At 37.2% G+C, this 24,788-nt stretch overlaps 1 protein-coding gene across 2 annotated transcripts in view; it reads right to left on the bottom strand.

The window, feature by feature from the left end:
* PIK3C2G (phosphatidylinositol-4-phosphate 3-kinase catalytic subunit type 2 gamma) overlaps positions 1-24,788 on the bottom strand; it is a 223,811-nt gene that overhangs the window by 97,973 nt on the left and 101,050 nt on the right. For both annotated transcript variants that reach the window (XM_076328760.1, XM_076328759.1), the window contains 2 exons: positions 17,757-17,850; positions 16,496-16,590 (listed from right to left, as the gene is read on the bottom strand). In XM_076328760.1, the coding sequence (XP_076184875.1) occupies positions 16,496-16,590; positions 17,757-17,850 (189 nt within the window). The remainder of the gene's footprint in view (positions 1-16,495; positions 16,591-17,756; positions 17,851-24,788) is intronic.

Genomic DNA, 24,788 nt, shown 5'->3' with positions numbered 1-24,788 from the left:
GAAAAGTTCAGCTCTAGTTCCAAGACTCACAATCACATTTGTGCAAGTATTATTGCAGTAAGCAGATGTCATACTTCCATATGTCCTGAGTTAGGTAAGAGTGGAGCTTGCTCTCCAGGGGCAGTTACTGCATTGGCAGAATAAATATAGATCAGCCATCTGACACAAAATGCTGCTGGGACTTTGAAATTCACTGGCTCTGCTATAGGTATCTTTCTTGCACTCAAAGTGCTGTCCTTATGCTCAGTCCATGTGAGGGTGCAGCTGGATAGCTGACTGAAAGGTAGAAATCAACTTTCCTCCCTTCTCCCACCATACACATGCTCACTCACTTTTTATTGCGTGAATACCCCTGAATCGACCACATTTCTCCTTAGATGTGTACTCTGCTGAGTGAGCAAAAATCTGTGTGTGCCAAAAATTAATATGGATAAGTGCCACATTATTTCTACCAGCAAAGTGGTGGCAGTACTCACAGGGTGGCAGCCATGGGTGAGCCTTGCAAAGCCAGGCAAATTACTGTTTAAACCTCCTTTAAATTGCTGTTTAAAAAACTCCTGATGATAAAGCAGGGCAACAACTGAAGACTGCATGTGTTAGCTTTAAACTGATGCAAAAAATGGTATTAAAATGGGCTGTTATTTAAGTGACTTTCCATTGTCATACCATGACCAAGCAACGTACTTCTAACAACACACAGCACAAAGCACTGACAATTGCAAGAAAATTTGCCACGATGGCTCCTTAAATTCATTTCAACTGCCCTATCAACAAAAACTCATACATGAGACCTGTAGGTTATGCAAGTCACTCAGAAGCTGGCTAAGCAGTGCCTATTAGAAAAGTTTAATTAATAAAAATGCTTCTCCTGATAGAAATCATCACACACAATGGAATGACATTGTGAAGGAGGTTAAGTAGAAGAATAAATACTGATTTCTAATACCAGACTCAACAAAGGAAATGATACAGGTCAAAGCAGAAATTAGCTGAGCTAGGTAAGCAGAGTTTTATCAGCCGTCGTTATGCCAAGCCTTAAGAAGTGTTCAAATCTTGTTTACTGTCTGACCTCCTCTGTGCCCAGTGCTCACGGGATAATTATTACAGATAGCAATGCCCTATTTCTTAGACAGAACCCCACTTCCCTTGCTGATGTACAAACAAGGTCTTCCCTCAGTTAAAAATGTATAATGTGTTACAGCACTCATGATGAGGGACTGTTCTTAATCCACACCCATGGATTTGGCTCTGGAATTCTGTGTTCAATCCCTTCTGCATTAGCCAAGATGGCAGCTGCCACACTAAAGCTAATGAGCCTGATTAATATCAATTCAGTAAATTAAATTTTTTTCCAGACATCAGATAATTTTGAACTAATCCAGATATTTATACCCATTTAATATCAGCTGACATAACATAATTTCTCATTTAACACTAATTGAAAACTACTGGTTTTTTATTCCAAAGAGCATTTGCTGTCACTTATAACTTATGGCTTTTTATACAGCTATTTTTCAAATAATATCATAATCAAATTTTATGTTTTCTGCCTACTTGCAGAAGTTTTATACACAAGCGTGTGACTGGTGATGTGGGCAGAACGGAACAATTGGGTAATATCTCTTAAAGGTTTTCATTTTAGCAATTTTTCTTCATATTTTCCGTTATGTATTTGTAAACTTCTGATTGAAACAAATGAATAAAAGTATAAGAAACAACTCTTCATATAAGCAGTGTTGAACTTAGCCCCTCTAGTTTGTTTTGAGTTTTTTTTTTTAACTGAATAATTTTGGGTTTGTTCAGCTTGCCTTCAGGCTTGGTTTCTTCAGATGCTACAGGAGAAAGTGCACATCCCTACTGCTATGCCTTTTGCTCTTATTCTAACGTAAAAGATAAAATCCCTCATTGGCTACAATCAAAAGTCAATATTTATATATCAAGGAACTGACAAGAGGTAGGAGGAAGCATACTTCATTACACTTCTGAGTGAAAGATTGTATTAACATTTGTGCGATGGAGTGTTTGCAGTGGCCCAACACTGTCATTGCTGATGGCAAATGGAATTCCTTGGGGCTGAACATATCATTTGACCATTCTTGTCTGTCTGGGATCCTATCCTGTGGTTTCCACCATGATACTATCTTTCAGCTGTAACACGACCTGCGTGAAACACTACAGAAATTTACTGATGAAAGTCTCCATCCAACAGATGATACCTATTACCAAGTTACTTATTTGGGAAACACTCATATCATTCTCAATCCTTCCTACAATGAGAGCACCCTTTCTGCAAGACGTTACCTAAGGACCACCCTGATGGCTCAAGGATCGAAGGACCATGGAAACTGAACCAGAAAACAATCCAAGAGAGTAACAGAATTCATTGGTAACTTACAGAAACATGTACAGCTGACGTCAGGAGGTACCTCAGGAGGTCCTCTGGACTGTTCCCTGTGCAAAGCAGAGCTAGCTCTGATATTGGATCAGGTTGTTCAAAGTGCTTGGCCTCAGCAGCAGGTTGGGAGAGTTCCTGAGACAGGGGAAGTAACAGAGGTGCGATTTGACCATATGATGACGAGTCCCCAGGACACGAGGCGGTTTCAAAAGATATGACCTAATGACAGGCAGGCCTTCAAGGATATAGTGGTTCACCTTAGGAAGACTTAAAATTCTATTGACCATCATAACTTTTTGGAAATAGTAACATGAATAAGCCGGCAAAGAACTGCATTTCTAAGTTGTGAACATCACTCTGGTCTGCCTTCAGTCCCATCAACTGCGCTGCAGCTGAAAGGCAATTTCTGGCAAGCACTTCTAGCTGGGGCCCAACTGTCACAGGAACAGCAAATACTTCAACATTTCTGTGAAATAGATTAATCTTAGGGTATGAACAAAGACTACACGTTATTCTTACATTGTCTAAACCACGTCAGCCAGAACTACCCTTGGGTACAGAATAGCAGAAATTAGGGTTTTGCCTATGCCACTGCCTGGACAACATTCTCTTGCGTGTTTGCAATGCAAAAAATGTAAAAGCTTCTTTCTCTGAATGAACAGCTGACCATTTAGTTACCACTATTTGGTCTACAGTCTTCCAGGTTCTTAGAAAAGCTATGTCAGGCAAAGGAGGACAGTTCAGTCAAAGTCAGGATTTGTGTGAAATGATCAAGTATGAGTCTCTAGTGGCTCCTCTGAAAGGGAAGTTGATGGCTGTTTGTTTTCTAGAATCAATAACTTAGACTGAGGTAGAAGCACAGAGCGGTTACATGTCTAGGCACAAGGGTCTCCAGAGGAACATGTAGCAATATAGGCAATCAAATCAAAATTACACTATATAGAGAGGGGAGAGTAACCACACAGGCTATACTTGAGAATAATGTTTTTTTGTGGCAACGGTTCTAAATCTCCCAGTTCTCTCAGGAGGTCTTCACCTGAATCTAAACTTCACAGCTGGGAGAAATTAACTCTTATTTCTCAGAAAACACAGCAGAACTATATTACTTACTGTACTACTTATCTCTGGTCTCCTCTTTTGCTTTTCTGCATCCTTCCTCCTATAAAGGTATTTTGCTTTGCTATCCTTCTCAGTTCCGTCAGTGACTGCTCCGTCCCTTAGCCTGCCTAAAGCTTCTTTTGCATCACTTCAAGCATAGTTCCACTCTTCTGTGCAGACACTGGGAATATTGTGGCAATTCCCTCCCTTCCCAAACCAACGAAGACTGCCTTGACTTCTGAGCCTGCGAGGAGAATTGGGATCTTGAAGCAGGAGAGACAGAAATGTTTGAAGAGCCAGGTGGAGGGAATTCCCAGTTTCAACCCTTGCAACTGCCAGAAGCATGCTGTTTTGCACATTACATCCTCTACCCATTTCCAAGTGAACCTTGAAGAAAGCTTTCAGTTTCCAAATATGAAACACCATACATTAGATTATAAAGACTGCATGCAGGAAAGCATGTGCACCAGTGTATGTATATCTGTAAATATAAAAACACCACTGCATACATGTGAGAAAGCACTCATCTGGGAATGAGCGTAAGGAGGCCTTGGGGGAACAGTTATTTTAATTTCACTGGATGACAGACTGTGAACAATTGCTGGGAGAAGCTGAACATGAAAACCGAGCACTTATGTAAGGGAAAAGAGATTTTTTTTTTAATCTATTTGGATATAAGCCCTGCTACACAAGCTAGAAAAATGAAGAGTAAGAAGCATAAAACAGGATTTTATTAAGAGAGATGTCGAGGGCTGCTTTGTTGTTTACACTGAAATACTTAGAGTCACCTTTTATGTCTAAGGATTTGAACTCTCCAAGCCATTTATTAGATGAGATGATAAAGGAAATCTCAGTTTGTGAGAGGGATGGTGCTGATTTGAAAACATCATCCACTTGTGTATGTGCCATTGCTTCTATTCAAGTGACCATTAAATTTTTGTTACTATATTATTATAATACCTATCTCAGCACTCTCTCTCCTTTTAATGAGGAAGACTTCACTATCTTAGTTTTACTAACAAGACAGTTCATTTACTTGCTCATTCACTACAGTTTATCTAGATCCTTCTAAGGGAAGCAAGAACAGTCAGCAGTAGAGAAATCCTTTTTCTAGTTTGGGCCAGGCAATCTCTAAAAGCCATCTCCTAAAACATCTTAAAATTGATCACCTCTGCAGTTTTTCTAATCATTAATAATGTTGATAATACTAACAAAAGGTGTTGGCGTTACTTCCGTGTCTGTTTATCCACACAACAGAACCTGCACCACTCTAGAGCTGCAAATGCTCCACTGCACTCTGCTTGCAGGGCTCAACCACACCTTCGAAATTCGGTCCTCTAATTTTTTTTCTGATGAGACCAACATCCAGCATTTTATTTTGCTTCTGTCTACTAAAATCCTGGACTGAGTAGAAACAAAGTATGAATAGAAACAAATTCATATTCACCTTTTAAAATTTTCAGTGGAGGTAATTTGCATCAGCTCTTTGAAAGACAGACAAATGAAAAACAACAGCTACTCCAGCACTGAAGCTTTGATCAAATTTACAACCAAATAATTTCCTGTATACATGCCGCCAGCAATTTATCCTGTTTTAAACCCCACCCTCCACTTAATAACACCTTTTTTTTTCTTTTTTTTTCTTTTTCTTTTTTTTTTTTTAACATAAGCAAATGGGGTTTCCCCTCAAGTAACAGCAATCAGCGAACAGCAGCCAGGTGACATACAGCACAGGTGAGATGCCAATGGTATTTCATAAATCATCATGTTTAACAGACAGTCTGTTTTCAAGCTAAGAAGTAAGACAATCTGTTAATAGTTTAGGATTGAGCAATTCAGATGAACGCCAAGAGGAGATGTACCTGATATAACAACTTTTGTATTAGGGATTGTCTTAAAATGTGCGTTGCATCTCCTCTAGGTTGAATTTAAAAAAATGCTGCTGACTTGCTTTAGAATGAATGGGGTACTTTCAACAATATGGGGGAGGGGGAAGATAAATCAATCAAAATAGCTCAATGTGGCACTCACTGGGTTACCTCAGCCACAAGTCTCTACTTTTACATCTCCAGTGACTAGCATAAGTATTAAGACTGGTTTTTTTCAGCTTCATCTGGCACTTCAGATACCATCTGAATGTTTGTATCTAAGCTCAATGTTTCTGTGAAAAGCTTTGATTTTGATGAACATTTTTCAAAAAAATTCAGTGAAAAATTCCTTACTTACTACCTTACACCAACAGCCACCCACTATTGGTATAATATTGTGACAACATATCTCTGAATATCTTTATATAGGAATAATGGCCTTTCAGAGACAAAAGTCAATACTTGTAGCCTTATTTTCTTTCTGAAACAAAGAAATAATGTCATTAACTTTATCAAACAATGTTCTGTGTATCTGATGGACACCGCAGTGGAAGCTAAAGAACCATCCAGCTGTCTTTTGACTGAGATGTCTACTGGTTGTACGAACTATTGGGTAGAGTTTGACAGGCTTTAGATTTGGAAGGAATCTTAATTCCTTTAGATTCACTGGTCACTTTCTGTTACTTAATTCAAAGGTCCAACATACGTCAGTTTTAACCAAGTGGGCTCTTTGCCAAGAAAACACTGAATGAGACGATGTGAGACATGGTCCGTTGCGTAATTCTCTTGCTTAAAAGGAGGTTATTACAACATGTTAGCAGTGTTGTTCAAGCAAAAGAGCCACGCAAAGACAACTCATCTGACAGTTCTTTCTTTCTCGGCTTATTTTTAATTTGGTCCCTGTCCAAATGACATTATGATTACAGAGTAATATACTACTTAGTACGGGCGAGCATTCAGAAAGCAATTAATGCTTAAAGAAATATTTTCAAACAGCAAGGGTTTTATGAATTTAATCCTGAAATACTCATCATCTGCAAATACCTAAAAATACTGACTTATAATAATTCTGCACTGTTGACCTGTAATGACCTTTTATCAATCCTTCCGCCTCTCCTCCCTAGAAATATTGCCTTTTATTATAGTTTTTGATTTTTTTTTTTTTTTTACATTTCAAAACCTTTTAATAATTTTATTCGGTTTTAAATTAGGGACTTCTTTTCTTAGAAAAATTCCCATTAGTCACAGAGTATTTTTCTGTTAAATCATGTATTGATGGAACACATTCAACAAAGTCTAATTCATGATTCTCCTTTTTCTAATGTTTCAGTCATTTAGACAAAGGTCCAAGGCCTAGCTTTCATTCTGGTGGCGAATGATGATTAAACCTAGAAATATTAACGACAGAAACATACAACTGACAGCAATGTTAAGATGACCAGTAATTCGTTACACTGAATGCCCTGTATCCACTTGAAGCCTCTCCCTGTTTATTCATACTTTTCCCTAAAGATGCCACTGAAAGTGTTCAGAAATAGGAATGATTTACTAAACTCAAACCTGTCAGACAAGGCTATGATCAATTGCATGATAACTATAAATGAGGACTTCTAACATACCAATCCAAGAAACTCAGAGTCTGCACTGCATTTATTCAAGTCATGTGGTAAGAACTTTGCGACACACATTCAAAGAAAAATGGATTGAAAACAAATCTCTAGGGTAGCTCAAGACAAATTTTGCCAAAACCTGGTTCAAACAGCTGTAGTTAAAACACAAAAACTTGCTAAGCTGGAAAGAGCAAAAGACCTATAACAGAGCAAGACTTATAAAATGTTTTACATAATCTGATGCTATTTTGAAACATCTGCAGATTCATTTTGCATACAATAATTGCCATTTATAGGAAAAAAGCTTTATACAAAGGACATCATAATGAAATAGTTTCCACACATTCACAAAAGGTAAAAAGTGAAAGTGCAAGCATGAAATGTGAAGAAAATAAACTTTTTAGATATTATATCTGACAAATTTAAAGTGAGGCATCCTCTCCTAACATTTCAACTCAGCAATTGGGATCAGGTAGCACCACGACTCTGTAGCAGAGAAGCAGCCTGCTGGAGGACCCCTCTCAACTGCAGGATTGCAACATTTCACCAGTGAAACACAACACCAGCTGCTCAGCTGAGAATCACAGGAGATTCTTCTCCATGCTGTTCGCCTTCCGACTGAGGATTTCACTCTCCAAAATCATTACAGCCTGATCTGGGAAATTTACATCATCTTTAAATTGCAGCTACTGATATTATTTATGATTTGGACATTTCAGATTATTAAAGCTGGTCACTCTTCATATATTGCCCTAGCTCAATCAATACTTAAGGCAAATTTCAGTGTAAAGACATAGCTTCATGGATTACTTTCAGTCATCTTTTTCCAGCAGTCTTTCACAGTATAAAAACCAAAACAACTCCTCCACATCCATCAAGTTCATGACTGAAAATTATCCATTTGAAGTGACAGAACTAGATGAATGTTTTGTCAAAAGCTTTCCTGATTTATTACTACTCTGGTTTACATCCCCAAATGTTCCTCTGGGACAAGCAAAGATTATGTGAGGTATCCGTCAGGAAAGATTTTGGCTCTCTGTTTTGTTTTTGAAGGAAACGACAATAAAATATTTTTAATGGGAAAAAGATGAAAGGCACAGATGTAAGCCTAGTGTGACATCTGCACAGAGTCCTGCTCTGAATCCCTTCCTCAGCAACACCCGCTCCGCTTCCTCAGTCCTGTTCAACTCCACAAGCAGGTCATTGTACCCCATCACATCCCAGCATCAGAGACACAGTAACAGACCACCAAAACGGCACATTCAGTCCTTTCCACAGAGGATATCCAAAAGACAACACCCATCTTTCATATTCAGTTACATTATTGGAGGGGTTACGATAGATATGACTTGAAGCTAGTAGGGAGTTTTCCAGCATAACTGAAAAACTAGGTTTGTCAGCTTCAACATTTTTAAATGTAAAAGGAGCCAAAACAAAAATAAATCAGACAACCAGTGTTTGGAAAAACAATGTACTGAAAAACATTTTCCTTAGTGCCACCTTATAAATCATGAAGCAGCTAAAAGAATTAAGGCCAGTTGCTCTTTTCTTTTTTTTTTTTACTTTCAGAAATCTTTTACCTTTTTTAGTTTATCTTTTCTACTCTAAGTAGGTTCACTTGTACACATACAGAGTGGCACATTTGTTCATTACAGTAACACACACTGATAACTTTGGCATTTGCAGACTTTTTTACGTTGCACTTGACAATGTTAATCCTCCTCAAGTATGATTTTTGGCATGGAATTTCCTCTGTTCCAAAGAGGGGACACACACACAGTTATCTCTATGTTCAGCAGCTTATTTAGCTGCAGCTGAGTACTTGCCTGCACAAATACACTATAATGACGTGAACGATCATGCTTCACTCCATTCTCACCTTGATATATGATCAAAGGGTGCCTTACCTCTTCCTTTTCATGCTTGCACACAATTTGGAAAAACACATAGCATTCTTAGACTTCTAAACATTCAAGAACACATTCGTTCTACTAGGAATCATTAAAATAATTAAAAACAGACACATGCACAACTATGTTATTTATGTCCTTTGTCAAGGATTCACCAAATTATATCATATTCACTAAATTACAAAAAGGCATAGCTGTGATTGCTTTCTTAATTTTTAAATGGATTTCTTTTTTTAAAAGTGGTAATTTTTGACAGAGTGGAAAAACTAGCTCCCTCTTCATATTTAAAGTGTTAAAATGCCATGTTTAGGTTCTTTGTTAACCTTTCCCAGCAGTGTTTGCAACTTGATTTTTAATTCTTTGGAATTTATTTTCATTTTCCTTTTAGTTAGAAGTTTAAAAGTTTAAAATATTTATTATTTTAGTCAGAATATTTCAATTTATAAAGAGAAATCATAGCATCTGCAACATCTTTGCTCTTTGGCAAGTAAATGTTATGTGCAAAGCCGTTTAAATTAAATAAGTGAACTTAGTTCTAGCAAAACATGTCACACTCTTAGTCCCAGAGAATAATTGCCTGATTAAAAGGCCACTAAAATCAATGGAAACAGTCTCATAAAGTGCAAAGAGATATGGATTCAGACTTCTCTCCTTTGTACACGGAACAGTATAGACAGCAACTTTACAAATATTCCTACTAAAGGGTGGAACACCTGCCAATATGCCTGTAGCTTTGCCTGAAAGTATAATTTCTAGCGTGCAAACCAGGCCTTTGGATTATCCCAGTCAGTGTCAGTCTGTGCTTTAGGGTACATTTATAAGATTAAGTAAGAGACACGTGGAGCACTTCCTGGACCTGGAGCCAAACGGCACAGACATAGTAGGGCGAGCTCCCTTGGCAGCACACAGGCTGCATCTTCACTGTGCACCACTGGGCTTTGGGACTCCCTGGTGCTCTATCTGCTACACCCTGTGGTCATAAGATACAATTCTCTGTGTGTGCGTTTGAGCCCATAGCTTCAGAAATACTGTGATGGTTATGTTTTAGTCCACAAATGGTAGATTAAAAGACACTGAAGGTCAGCGTTATCTGCCTCACGTGGTTCACACAAGCACGCGAGTATGGGTAGAGCAGCGTTGTAGGACAGTGTGTCAAAGCTGGGGCACTTTTGCCCATCTTGTCTTTTAGGAGTGGTTCCTGGAGTGAACTATTCCCAAACTGTTCTCCAGTGCTGTCTTGAAGAAAGCAGTCCAAAACAGGGCCAGAGAGGAAGGCAGCAGTTACAAATTATGGCAGACCAAAGGTCTAGCACTTGGTCTTGCTCCCCGGTCCTCTTTTATGGAGCAATATTGACAGGCACAGGGTGGCTAGACATTGACAGTAGCTAGTACCTCCTTTTACCAATTCCAGCTGTGGTCACAGACAGTTCACTCTTTCTTTAGAGCCGGAAAAAAGTGAGTCTAATATAGTAGTTTTTTTCTTGAAGTCTAAAATGTGTTGAATTAAATGTAAGACGTGGTTTAGCTGATCTGAACGTATCATTTGCCCACTCAGGCTGTAAATACTGAAGGTCAGAACCAACAAAGAGTTATGTTACTTCTTTGTGCTTCTTCACAACAAAATCTCTTTGTTTCATTTGACACCATCTTTTTCTAAAACTGGAGTCTGAGAAAACTGAAAGTCTATAAATTAGGAAACAATAATTATCTGTCTGTTTTCCAAGGCAATAATCCAAGTCCCTCATGGCTAATAATGAAGCACTTAGCACAGTAGACAGTTGAATCATTATCTCACAAAAACAATGTTCTAATGGTGTTATTTACTATACACATAAGTAACCAGAGAAAAAAAGGTCTCCAAATTATTGGCATTTCATAAGTAAGAATTATGAGTTCAGAACTAAAATCCCTAGATGTGAATCCACTCTATGACTGTGGTTGTCTGCAGTCCAAAACACAATGATGATCACATCAAGTACTCTGAATTCAGATGAAATATATAACCAGCACTTGAACTCAAATACTAATGCAGTGTGGCAAAACAACTGATCAAACATATACTGGGACTGGCTATTCACAGATTTAAGGTTACATATGTGATTTAGTGATCTTTTGATTCTGATTGGTAAGAAGGACCAAATTAACACAAAACAAAATAGATGTATTTTGTATTTACATGAATGTCATTTTAATGGGTTGGGCTTTTCAGCCTGCTCTACACAGCTATTTAGGAAGTTCATTAATAATTAGCAGACTTGATAACTTCTGACTGTGGGAGAAAGACGCCATAATGTAGGAAGAGAAAGAGCTGGAGGATGGCCACCTGTTTAATGTTCAGATAATTAAGAGTGTTGGACAGATGAGTATCTGCTTGATTTATTCCTTCTTTTGAAGCCTTGAAGTAAATTAATCAGTAAGTAGACCAGTTTTGACAGCAAAAAATGTATTTCCTTTTGGAAAATATGAATCAATAATCTGTTGTTCCAATGCTGGAGTGCTGAATGAAACTAAGTGGTAACAATTTTGGAAAACATAGTATTGAGGGACAAACCTCCCAATAGTAGAGAATTTAACTTGGGTCTTTTAAAACTTTTATATATTGCTTATGTTCTTTTTGCTTCTTACAGTTCTTTTTCACATAGAAAAAGAAACAAAAATATTATGTTCTAGCCTTGAAATCAATAGTCTAATTCACATTGTTTTCAGTGTGCTGGATTTCACAGAGCTCCTTTTTAATCTTACATTCTTACTTATCTACAAGATGTGGACTGGAAAAGAGAAGACTACTCCCTTTTCTCTTGGTTGTCAGTCAAAATGTAGAGAAGTATTATAAACTAGAAAAGTTCTGTAAAGTTTTAGTGACTTAAAAACTCTAAGAGAACTTAGAAGACAAGCTACAAAAGGACATTTTGCCTTCAGCAAGGATTTCACCTAACTTTTTCTTTTCTTGAGCTAAGCATACCAGATTCTCATGCTCTGCCAGAATTTACAAACACTCGTACTCTTTCACAGGCAATGAAACCTGTTTCTTAGCACCATCTTCAAGCAGCTGCCACAGCTCTTAGAGGACACTTCACTTCTCCCCATTATTCAATCCTCCTGTGGAAGGCAACCATCTGTGAGACATACTCCTGGCCACCTGCTGCCCCAGCCAGCTGTTTTGATTGTACGCTGCAGCTGCCACCTATGAAAATAGCTAAAAGCCAGAAACACTCAAGCAAGTGGGAAACCAATTGGCAGGTTGCCAGAAACAGAGGGGTGGATTAACATTCTAGCACAAAAGCTGACAAAAAAAACCCTGTGCGTGAAACACGGTAGCAAGGAGATAAACAGAGACTTTCAGCAAGCAGAAGGGCCCAAAAGGGCTCATCAGGTTTCTTCCCCCTCAAGCAACTTTTCTGCTTTGCTATAACCAGTTAAATAACTTCTCACCATAGTTCCAGGGGATGGGAAAACTTGCTCCAGCCTTCTCCCCTCCCAGGAACTCTGATGGGAAAAGGCTAGAATTGGAGTGAACTTCTAGAAGATAGTGGGGTGGAGTAAATGTTCCCCATGCATCATGGGGGGAGGAGCATTAGGAACTCTTGAAATAAGATTAAAATGGGATTTAAATGGTACACGGGTCCTGTGCTGGCACTGTATGCATGGGCAACTTTTAGTCTCCTTGAGAAGGGGAGTTCATTCAAAAGTACCAATGAGGGGTTGAAACAGTGATGGATGCAGATGGCCCAAATTCCTCAAGAATTTAGAGAGGGGAAAAGTCACACGTGATAAGAAACAAACAAACAAACAAACACACACAGGGTGTAAGATCAATTACCTTTTCACTCTAAAGAGCAGAATTAATGGGACAAATCTGCAGCAGATACAAGCACAGAACAGACTAAAGCTACCCTAATTTACAACAGCTAAAGATGTGTCCCAAGAATGAATATTCTTTCTGTTCTGTCCACCTTTGCCAATTACTGTCCTGTAATTTTAAAATAAATTCTTCAGACAAACTTATCACTGCTTGATGGAAAGGAGGCACCAATTTACTATCTGACATTAACATTAAAAAGTGATGAGCTGGTACAACATTGTTGGGTAACTGCTTATCTCTGGTGTGCAGGGCAATTGAGTCAATTTTAAATAACTGAGATATTATTATAAATTATATATGCCATTAAAATAAGTTAGTGTTGACAGTCAACACCAGTTATGGTAACTAGTTCCTAGATTTACAATAGTGTTGTAAAACATGGAAGTTAAAATCAGCTGACTTTTCCCCTGTGGTTCTGAAATCACATCACCAGTTTTCTGAATTACATTGGAGTCTTCTCTTCCAAGGTCTATTTTGAGCAGGTACACTGTGCACAATGTCGTATTTTTTAATAGTGGAATGGTAATGTCATTCATTACAATTAAAAATAAATATAATCTTGTTACTAAAGTTTGTTTTTACCAGTCCTTGCTTCTTGATTGCTAATTTAGTAGTGAAACAGAATGCAACACTTGAGAATAAAATGTTACCTAATCACACCTCTTAAAAGAATTTACATGAGTGTACATGCATACATGTGCTCCCCACATTATTAAATCATTGAGCTTCTTTTTAAAATCTCTTTAGAGATAAGTGGAAGAAAAACTGTTTTCCATTACTTTTATAAGGACTGAAATTCCATTTGTGAAGGAAAGCCTTTATTAATTAATTAAGGCTTTATTAATAAAAACTATGAAATTACTGTTAAATATGGTAAATAGAATTTATGACTTGGGAAACTGCCTTTTAAAATACTGGAACAGGAATATGAATAATTACATAAATTGAAATGTTAGGTAGAAAACAGTTTACTACTGAAGAACATGGTGGAGCAGAGTAACCAAAGGAAAAAAAGTGTATAGTGTGATGAATACAAGAAGCAAAATTTTAAGAGATGTGTGCCATATTTAAGTTCTCAGTTTAGACTGAAACATTTGAAAAAAAAGCCTAAATAAAAGAGGTACCCAGCTCCTTCCACTAAATTCAATGGGACTACTAGATGCTTGCACAATTACTTTGTGCAGCTAAACATATATATTATATACACAAGTTTAGTCTTTAGTCAGACTGTTTAAAACTTACCAATTTTTGAAATTGAGAGCAGCCAGCCAGCAAGTATTATCATGTGAAACAACCTCCCCACCCAAAACTAATGACCACTCAGTTTATATTAGGTGTACATAGTTCTACCACTATACTTCCAAGGATGACTACCACAGAGGTGGCTGCTGTTATTTCTGTCTGCTGTATTTGCTCAGGTTTCCCCACTCTCCCGGGTTTTGCCATATTCTAAGACATCGCCATTGGGTGAATTTATTCTCAGAAACAAGTCATCTGTTGCAGTGTATTGACAGGTTATTCCATGAAAAAGAACTCAAATATACACCCCTGATCCACTATCACAGTGTTTCTCTCTCCTGATATTATCTGCTTTTTTGGCTAAGGAGGCCCTGGCAGCAAACTCTTAAGATTACCAAGTTTACAAGGAAAGTTAGTGGATGTTAAGTGTTAGCTGGCAACGTACTCTTCAGTTATGCTACCAAGATCCTAATGCTGACAAAATTACATCCATTTCTGTCTTGTGACTTGGTAAGACAATACTGAAAGACAATAATGAAGAATAATGATTAGAGAAAATAAATTTTTGTATTATAAAGAAGAAAAAAACAAAGGTAAATCTCTTTGAATATTTCTAGAAATGTATGTGTGTATATATATGTTTCATATACATCCGCACATTTACACATGCATACATACATACAAACACATGTTCATTTTAAGATTTAACCAAAAGCTGACGCTGTAGGAAACTAAAGTTCACATTTCAGGTAGAAGACACTGTTTGTTCAGGGATAAATATAGCAAAACACTATTTATACAATTAGAAATATTATTTATGGGAAGTGTCCACAATCATGTGCAACTCCAGGATATGTGTAATTAGAAACAAGTTTAGTAAACTAGTAAACTGTTCCACGTGCAACCAAAGCAGAAGACGATAATCAAAATATTTAACAAACACTCAGTAGCTGATGATATTTCCAATTGCTAATGCACACAGGGAGAAAATGTGCTTGAAAAACAATCCATGGTTGGATGACATGAACAGGCCTACTACCAGCTGAAAGGCAGAGAATACAGTGAACATTGAGAAATATTCTAATTGGGGTGGGGGTATGTATAGTTATGCTATATATTAAGCTATATATACAATAAATGTATTTTGCCACATTAAATTGTACTATGCCAGATAAGGATATTTATTATTCAGGATGGAATATCTGCTATATATTACCCAAGATTATAATATTAGGCAGCTTGAGCAAAATTTGGGAAAAAAATGGGGATCGACACAGGTCTACACTGCAAAGAGGAAGAAGACCGCAGTCTTTTTTCTTCTGAGAAGAAGAGAGGTGTTAAAGAAAACACAGGCAAACCGATGATGTTCCCACTGTCCACTGAACTCTAGAAATCATTTCTAATTGCACAGGAAAACTACCAACTCTCAGCACATTTAAGAACTCTAGACTGGACATTTTATATCGAGTATGACTAAGTTTAATATAAGATAGTAGAAATCATCTCAGGCATATTTCAGGCACTGTTAGAAAAATGGCTCGCTAAATGTGGTTCCTCTTGATTTGACAGATACAGTCATTAGGCTTGTTATTGTTATCCTACTCATTTCAGTGGAACAAACACATTCATAATTCTGTTTTATCCCCACTAACACTTCCAGAGATCATGCAGGTATGAAAGTATGATCTATGCTCTTTCTGACCTCACATTTCATCAACCAAATGATTACATTTCAAGTTGCTGTCTTTCCTTTGCAGAGAGGAAAGCTTTGGTTTTAAGGGGTCTGAAACAGTTGAACTGTAAATGGAAGCTCAGTTCATCCATCATTACTAAACATGAAAAAAAAAAAAACAACCACCCCACAACAGTTTGATTTTCAGATCACAGGGCAGTTGTTCAGATGGCAGAAAGGCACATTCCTATTCAGAGGGCCTTGAAGTAACAGCACAGCAAACAGAATAACCACCATGTGCAATAATACAATTACAGAGGTCCTTATATTATAGAGGTAGATGGTGAATGGCAGTTACTGTCAGGACTGGTACACCTCCACAATCATGAAAAGGAACTATTGGAAACTACCATCACAAGTCAAACTGACATGCAAAGGGGTAAAAGATACACTTTGACACACATCAGAAGTCTGACAGCTTCAGGAGAGGTCAGAGAAATCACAAAAGCAGGACCCTTTATAAGTAAGCCAATGCTGCTTGGAGCTTGCAAACTTTGAGGAAGATTATTTTTGGCTCAAATCAGAAAACGAAGAAAAATACAAATGGTATCTTACTTAAGTGAACAGAACTTCCCCCCTGCCAGGGGGAGGATGAAGGCAGAGATAAGTAGGTCTTTTATACAATTTAGCCATACCCAGTACTGAAAGGAGAATAAAGAAGGAGCAAAAAACTAGGTTTTCTGTTGATTTTAAACAAAAAGAGAGTTTGTCACCAACAGAATCATGGATAAAGTTCACTATAACAGAAAATGACTATGGTAGTAATGGCAAATGATCTTACCAGTAAAGTTGATGGGCTACTTGGATGCTCTGAAGAGAACGATGCAGCAGGAGTTTCACTAGAGGGCCTTCAAGACTCCACTCAAACTTGAGCACCTTAAGAGATAAATGAATAATAAGAATCACTTGTACACTGGCTTTGTTGTCTTTCCTTTATAACAAAATTAATCAGAAAGGCCCCAGTGCTTAGTCTGAATGAAGCAATCCAACACATGGAGAATGCACTAGCAACGCAATGAGCAAAGATACTTCAGGACACAAGTGTCTGCCACCATCTATAAGACAGGCAGATATCATCCTGATTCTGGCTGTGTTAACATAATACATAAATATGCAGCTTTTCTTCCCCCACTTAAAACTGTCAATGCTATATTTAAATTTTTATCTGATTACCTGGTTTGGAAAATAAACTTCTTTGTGAAACGAAGTTGTGGAAGGTGAAAGGTCACATAAGTGTCCTACTGTGTGAATGCTGTAAAGCTGTGCAGGTTCCACTGCTTCACAGTAGTGGATTACATAAATATATTCATAAATGTATACATATATATCTATCTAGAGATGCGTATATATGTGCATGCACTTATATAAATATATATTTAAAAACACACAAAAACCCCTGAGGAACTCTGAAACGTGGAATTGTAAGCAATCCATGTGCACAGTGTTACAAAGTAAGGGGATAAAGCTTTCAAAATGGCTGGTTCCTCCTTAACTGCAACACAGGACCTACTCAACCACAAAGTAATTGCTTTGGAAGCAGTGGGCCCATAACTTGTAAAACATTAATTTCCAGTGAAATGCAATACACATCTATAAAGAGACAATTCTATATCCAAATTGCCCTGGTTACTCTGTGCTGACAATGATTTTCGCCATATATGTGCTATTAAGAAAACTGTGATTCATTGCAACACCATTTGCTTCCCTGACTGTAACAAAGCCTTGCCACCACCAGCCTCTGGTTTGGTGGTCATAGCAGAATTTCTCTTGTTCAGATGCATTTTTTGTTTTTCTTTTTTACTTGAAAATACCTTCTTGTAGTATACAGAAAAGTTCAATCAACATGCCAAACAACTACATACTCTTGAGTGGAAAACAGTCTATAGCTCAGCCCTGTTGTTAATTCAATCATTGCATCAGCTGACCAGCCTGTCTTATTTATTCCTCTTACAATGTATCAATCAAACTGAAAGAATCAAAAGTATTTAATGAAGTTATTGATCTGGACAGAAGACTTCCTTGACTATCAATTTCTTCCTTACCTGAACCAGCTGTGGGAGGTATTCTAACAATTCATCATTTGACAGATTTTCTATTTGTTGGACTGCTGTTCTGCGAATATCTTGATCTGGAAAACTAGAGCAAAACAAATAGATATCATTAAGAGCCACCGAACCACTGCAACTCTCCTGAGCTCTCACTGATATAAAATGTTAGAAAAACAGGTTTTCTCTCAAAATGGAATAGGAAAAAAATCAATTCATTTGCTTTACTGTAACAAGAGTCAAGAAACACATAGCAGATAACTTAATTGGATTGACTGTTACGGTGTCATACAGGGAAAAAAAAAACCCTGCTCTTCAAATAGCTTCTTTAATTTGAGCTATCATAGGTTGTAATTTCCTTGATATGTACTGAAATATGAAGCAAATTGTGGAACTTCTCTTGTTGCTCCTACTTACCTGAAATAGGAAATTTCTGTGGCATGGGAACTTTTAACAGTCACTTGAAGACTTCTTTTGTTCTGAGCAACAACACAAAAGCTTGAAATTTCCCATACATAAAGGGTTCATTTCAGACAATTTATTCCAATGTCAGCTCTTCTGGTTCATATCATAACGCAATAAAAAATATTTTTTAAACAGAAGTAATTTTGAAATGGAAAACATGTTTTCTTTTTATTTTTTCTAAAGGAAAATTTAGTAAAAAATCAACACCTTCCCCCAGAAAGGCTCCAGGTCAGTGAAACAGCCATTTCTGATGGGAAAATGTTTGAGTATTCAGCATAAGCTGTATTCTCAACAAATTCTGGTTGAAACCAGAGTGGCTGTAGCCTAATATAGATTTTGTGATGGAGCTCTAACTCTAAAAATGATAAAAGAGGAAAACATGGCGTACCAGCAATGATAAAACAGGGAAAGAAGGCTGGATAATATAGCTGGTCAAAACATTTTTCTTTAAAAAAGAAAAAGAATGAAATTTTGGTGTAACCTGACTGATCGAAACTGACTTTTAACAGAACATTTTCTCTCTTTTCAGAGAAAAAAACAAAAAGTATACAGTGTTTCTTTTAATATTTGAAAGCTGAAAAATAATCTTTTAAGGACTTCTTTTGAAAAAATAAAATACAAAAATAATTTCCACCTTTTCACTTCTTGCATTTGTGACATTAATTGTGATACACGGAGAATTTTATGTACAAAGAAGTTGCCTAGATTGGTTCACAGTTAGCTGTTCTGCTGCTGTCCCGCTTTCACAACGAAAGGAGCAGATTTGCTCTTCTGTGTACGTCTGCTAGGTGGTGTCACCCTTAACTATCTGTCAGTACTTGAAGCTTGTCCATTGCCATCCCGAGATTCTTTTCTGTCTTCTCCTGAAGCAAACTGGAAATGTTCATTACAGACCTTTCAGTCACCAGAGCCACAAGAGTGGTCATCTCTGCCAAAGGGGCAAAAATGTCTTCAAACAGCACCACAGTCAATTAGATATTGTTCAAAAGAGCTGCTGAGCTTTGATCCAGTTCTCTGAGGTCAAGTATCTGCCCACAAAAAGCAGTGAACCCCTCCCCTCTGAACTGATACGGCTATTAGTCTCTTTTGAAAATCTCTGATTTGGCAGTCTAGGCATACATAAAAATGATGAGTAAAGGATGCACATTATCCTGTCAATTTGCCCTGGAGAAAGTCCTTTGAAATCAAAACCATCATGTATGGCAGAAGGTGTCAGGGGGCCAGCAGTATTACTGCTTTACGAGCTCAACACAAAAACAGACTGCTCTTTTCCCAGCTTCCCATCCAGCTCCTTTTGCCAACAATACACCCACTAGATAAATAAATCGGAAGTGAAACACGGGAGACAGTACCACATTTGCAGCAATGACTGCTCATTGCTATCAAGAGAGAAAGAGAAGAAATTGTAAAGGTAAGTGCTCAGAAGTATAATGGCACTTGCAGCTCTAAACTTGAGCTTTTAAGTTCAATAAAACAAGCTGAAGCAAAACAATATGTACACTTTCATCATGGAATTAACTACAGACCATCAAATAAAAATGTGGATATTTTGAAAAAAAAAAAAGTCTAACAGTTGGACCTACTTGAAAGGCCTGGCTTCTGTGCTGCAGTCAGCAGCCACCTGTAGCACTTTCAAACCCTCTTTTAACAATGTGGCGCGGGTCTGATTTTATTATGTTGTTTGTCTGTTATGGTGCATATTTGATGATGTTTTTAATACAGTTTATAATTGTTTGTATAATGCTGAGAGGGCCTTGATGAGGAGAGAGGGAATACATTATAAATAAATTATCATGATAGCCCCAAATTAGCCAATTTTGCAAGGATTATTTTTTTTATTTATTTATTCTAGGCAACCAATTAGGAATATGAAGTTGTTACTTCAATATTCACATGGCTATTTAGAACAAAACATATTTGAAGGAGGACTGCATATTAAAAAAAATTAATCCCTTTCATATCATCTTATCTTCTAATTATGCAATCGCTCCAAAGGCTGGTGTGCCAAGCATGTGCAGATAATATGGAAATTAGTCTTTCCCTTCCCCTTCTCGCCTGGTTCAACACATTACTGAACAGTGAAATATGCTCTATATAGGCACCAAGTCAAGCAGAAAAATGTCATTACTTAGTTACTGCTTGTCCTTACTAGCAGCCAGCATTTGAATATATGCAATGCTATGATGAGAGAAACTCTTATATTTTTTCCAGCTAAACAAAGAATGATAAAATTATTTTAATCGCAACCTTTCCAGAAAATTCAACAGCTAACAGTTAATTTGTTTAGAATTAATTTACTGTAAGTCAAAACTGGGGCTATATCTAAGTTAAAGTATCTATAGAAATGTGATTAGAATAATGATGAGCTCAAGTGCATAGGCACTGTAGTGAAAAATCTACAGGTTAGTTTGTTTGCGGAAACATGGCTCTTGTCACTCTTCTTGAATGAGATTTTGGTAATTTGTTGGTCCTGGTTACTAAACTGTTTCCCTCAGCTTGTAAATCTCGAGGTCAGCTTGAGGCTGAGTTGAATCTTTTTGAAAGAATGGGCAGTTAACACATTCTCTTAACTACCTGACAATTTGTTAAGCCCCAGATGTAATATCCATTGCTCTCTTGAATTTCAATGCTGTTCAGGGACACAGGTACAATAGAAAAATATTTAATTGTATTTGGTTTACCCCTTACATTTGTATTTGAGCAAACATTTAACATCCTCAGAAACACTAGAACTACAGCAAATACTTACGAACTCAACTAGTATTACATGGTGCTTATGCTATTCATGCTTACATACATCAGTTTATTAGCTAAAAGCCTATAACGGGGTAAGGTCTAGAAGCAGATCTGAGTAAAAAAATCCTACCCTTCACATGCCTGGAAACTATGCCATCTTGTAGTCTGGTAATTAATTTGGGCTAGAGGGGTTTTTCCAGTGAATAATCTTGCAAACTTCTAAGTGTTGCATCAAATCTGATTTCAATAATCCATAAATTAGTTTTGATTAGCGGACACAATTAATTGATTTTTTGGCTCTGCGTCTCAATGCAAGAGAAATCACTTCAGGCCTAAGAAAAACAGCTTCATAGTTTGGGTATTAGGGGACAGCTGATTTCCAGGGCTTGCTACAATGAATACGTAATTATTTACACATACTGAAAACTCTGGAAGCAGAGAAGTGAGACAATTGTATCACAACCAATTCAATATCCCAGTCTTTAAGGGTACTCTCCTAAGAAAGAGGAGCTCATCTGTACCACAGCTCACCTATATCAGATCAATTTTGCAAAGGATTTGAACCATAAATTATCAGGTTCCTGACACGTGGCCTCTGATAATGGCTTCAGAGAGGCAGGAAATTCAGGCACTCCTCTTCCCTAATTGTTTTATGGTTGTCACCAAAATCTCTGAGAATTTAGCTAGAAAAAAAGCAACTTAAAACAAAAAACTTGAACAATGCTTGCATGACTCTTTCTTTGAATAGTTTCAAAATGGTAATTTTCATCCAGGTTTCCAATTACTTCTAGTTGTATTTTTTTTCTCGACAACCTATTGGTCAATAAATAATTCAGTGATTAGAACTATGGTGTTCCTCATTCATTTGCCTGACTGCATTGTAACATGTTGTACCTTTCTTCTTTTGGCTGATTTTGTTTGTCTTCTCTTCAGGTAATGAGTACTCCACAACAGAGATTGTGACTTCTTATAAGTTTGTTCCAGGTTTACATACTCAGAGACACTACTGAAAAATAAACAATATGTAAATGATAGCTGTTGAGTCTAGTCCTTAGCAATAGGTTACACTATGCAGGACTTGAAATTTCCCCTTCACAGCTCATTTCGCAACCTGGATTCTCCTTAAGTTGTGAAACTGATTTCCTTTGATATTTAACCTTAACACCCTCTTTGCTGTTTTGTTCTTCCCTCCCTGCATGATGCCAATGATTGACAGCCACCCATTTTATAACTTCTGTCTAAGCAGCCATAGATTGTTAGATCTCCCTTGAGACTTTAAGATTGTTTTTGTAAAAGTTGAATTTTGAGCTGGATGAGCATAGATTACAATTTGCTTTAGAAGTAAGAACAACTTACAGTCTGATTCTTTTCATATAGATAGCCAGTAGGGAGCTATTTGTCTAGCTGTACCTTGCAGCTAAACCAGATTCAAATAGGAAACTAAGTGCTGCTGAGGCATCCTGTGGATTTGTGAAATTCTCTTGAGATTTTAGCATTTGCTAGTGGTGACTTCATTGTAAATGAGAAATAGATGTGCATTTCATTTTTAACAGTTTTATTATCAAATTTTATTGCACTGTCTCAAATAACCCTATGCTGGAAGATATTTATCAAGTAAGTGGAACTGTACAGTTCACTACATTTTCTAGCATCTCTGTAGAGAACAGAATAGCCTTTCACAAGCCATCTTTTAAGTTAGAAGCTTATAACATGCCACATATTTCTGCAATTCCCTTCACATTTTAAGTTCTGTTGCATTTTCAAAAAAGAAAGACTCCCATGAAAGGTCCCATGAAATGCATGTTATTAAGTCTGGCAGAAACAAGGAAGGCTGAGCTAGCAAACCTATTGGAATGAAGATACCAATTCAAAATAAAAAACCCTCTAAGTAGTAAAGGATATCATGTCACTGACAGGCGCAACTGGGCCAGGAGAGAAAGTATGGAAGAACTGTTTAAAAGAATAGACAGATAAGTTTTGGGTGGCAGTTTAAGTACTTTAAAAGTAATTAGACAAGAAAAGAGAAGAAACTTAAAGAATAATAATTAAGGAATTCCTTTAGTTTTAGCACACAGATAAAATTAGCAGGGCTATTTGCTTTCTGTTGGTGATTTTTTTCATTCCTCTGAGGGCTTCTAAAGAAAACACTGTGTGAGTGTATGAAGATTAGAAAATGGCAAGGGCTAAAAGAAAGTACAGAAAGATAACAAATACCATCAGTAAAAAGGACACTGGATTTTCAAAATTTTTCATTTGAAAAAGAGGAATATATTCACCCCTCATTGTGATAAGACATGCGAATGTTCCCCATCCCTCCCACACTGCAAAGCTCATGGTCAGATACGCTAGCTGTTGCTTTGGCTGATCGATTGCCAGATGGATCTGTAGAATTTACTCACAGAAAATATACTTTAAGTAATGCTTACAAGAAATTTTGACTAAAACAACTAGTAATAAGTTTAAGATGTCGTGGAGACCATATGGTGAACCATATCCTAGGAGAGAACAAGATAGGAAGAAATTAACAAAAAGCAGTTTTCCATTTAAAACCTGTATGATCTAGAAGGTTCTTCCCACCCCAGAGACAAACTTTGTTCTCTGTTACATTAAAACAAAAGAACAAAACATGGAAAACTTGGTTATTTACAGGTTTAGCCTCCTGATTAGATTGCACACTTATGTACAGAAAGCATACCATATCCTACATAGTTGTCCATTTTTAGCTGTCTTACTATAGCTGTCTGTTGTAGTACCTTCATATTTATTGCCAAGAAAGCTAAAAGTGGTTAAAGGCAGCGAAAAAAAAAAAGGAATTAATCATATTATGATGCTTAAAATGAAGAGTTGTCTATTCCTAACAATGCTTACATGTCTACATAAGTTATCACTAAATTTCATGTACATTACTACAAAGCAGTTTTAAAGCTTTATCAGTAGTGCGTTCTATACATCAAAGTATCAAATTAATTGTAGACTGTTGCTTTGTTCTTATCTTATTTCTTTGCATAAGCCTGTGTTTGGTCTCCACATTGATATACAACTGCAGCCTTTTAAACCAAGTAAGATGCAAACAGGCATGATATGCTCTAGCTGTATCTGATAAATACTGTTTGGCCTTCTGCTGTGGACTCTCAGGGAGCATTTCACAATCTGCTTTTATTAAAACAATGACAATCTGATTCAACACTTCTAAAATCAACTTGGCTTTCAAAGGTGTAAGAACAAACTCTGGCTTCTAGCTATCACATTTTATTATAATTATTGGTTAGAAAGTGAGTTTCGCATATATTGGTATATATCCTAACCTCTGCAACTCAATAGCTACTCTGCTATATAACATGAAAATCAACAATAATACTGTGAGAGTCAAAGCCTGACGGATGCTATAACCAAAAGGGCATCTTCTCTGGTCAAGGAGAGGTGGGAGGAGTCACATCTTCCCCTACTCTGCCTGCTCCATACAGGGGATAAGTAAGGTAGCATAAAACCCCTCCGACACCTTAATGTCTGCTCTCAAAATCCTCTGAATCAGCACATGGTTTCAAAGGAATGTCCTTTTCTGTGCATTTGCCCTGACAGAGCTAGAATTTAGCAGAAAGTTTCTAGGAAAAATTGTTAAGCCTACCAGTGAGGTTATGTCTTCACCTCCACTGTCTACTGATAAAAGTGCTCTCTTCAGAATGGTTGCAGCCATGCACAATACTGGAATATGACATACCTTCTTTGGTGGCTGTTTCCTGATTCTAGCTCGATTTTCTGATTCCTAGCCACGATACCTCACAGGTCTGCAAGTGTAGACTAGATGTGCCAGAAAAACAAGGCTGGAGC

Source organism: Aptenodytes patagonicus, chromosome 1 (assembly GCF_965638725.1).
Source record: "Aptenodytes patagonicus chromosome 1, bAptPat1.pri.cur, whole genome shotgun sequence".
In the NCBI taxonomy this organism is placed as follows: Eukaryota; Metazoa; Chordata; class Aves; order Sphenisciformes; family Spheniscidae; genus Aptenodytes; species Aptenodytes patagonicus.
Note: the sequence above shows the minus strand (reverse complement) of the source record. Positions and strands in the feature narration are given on the sequence as shown.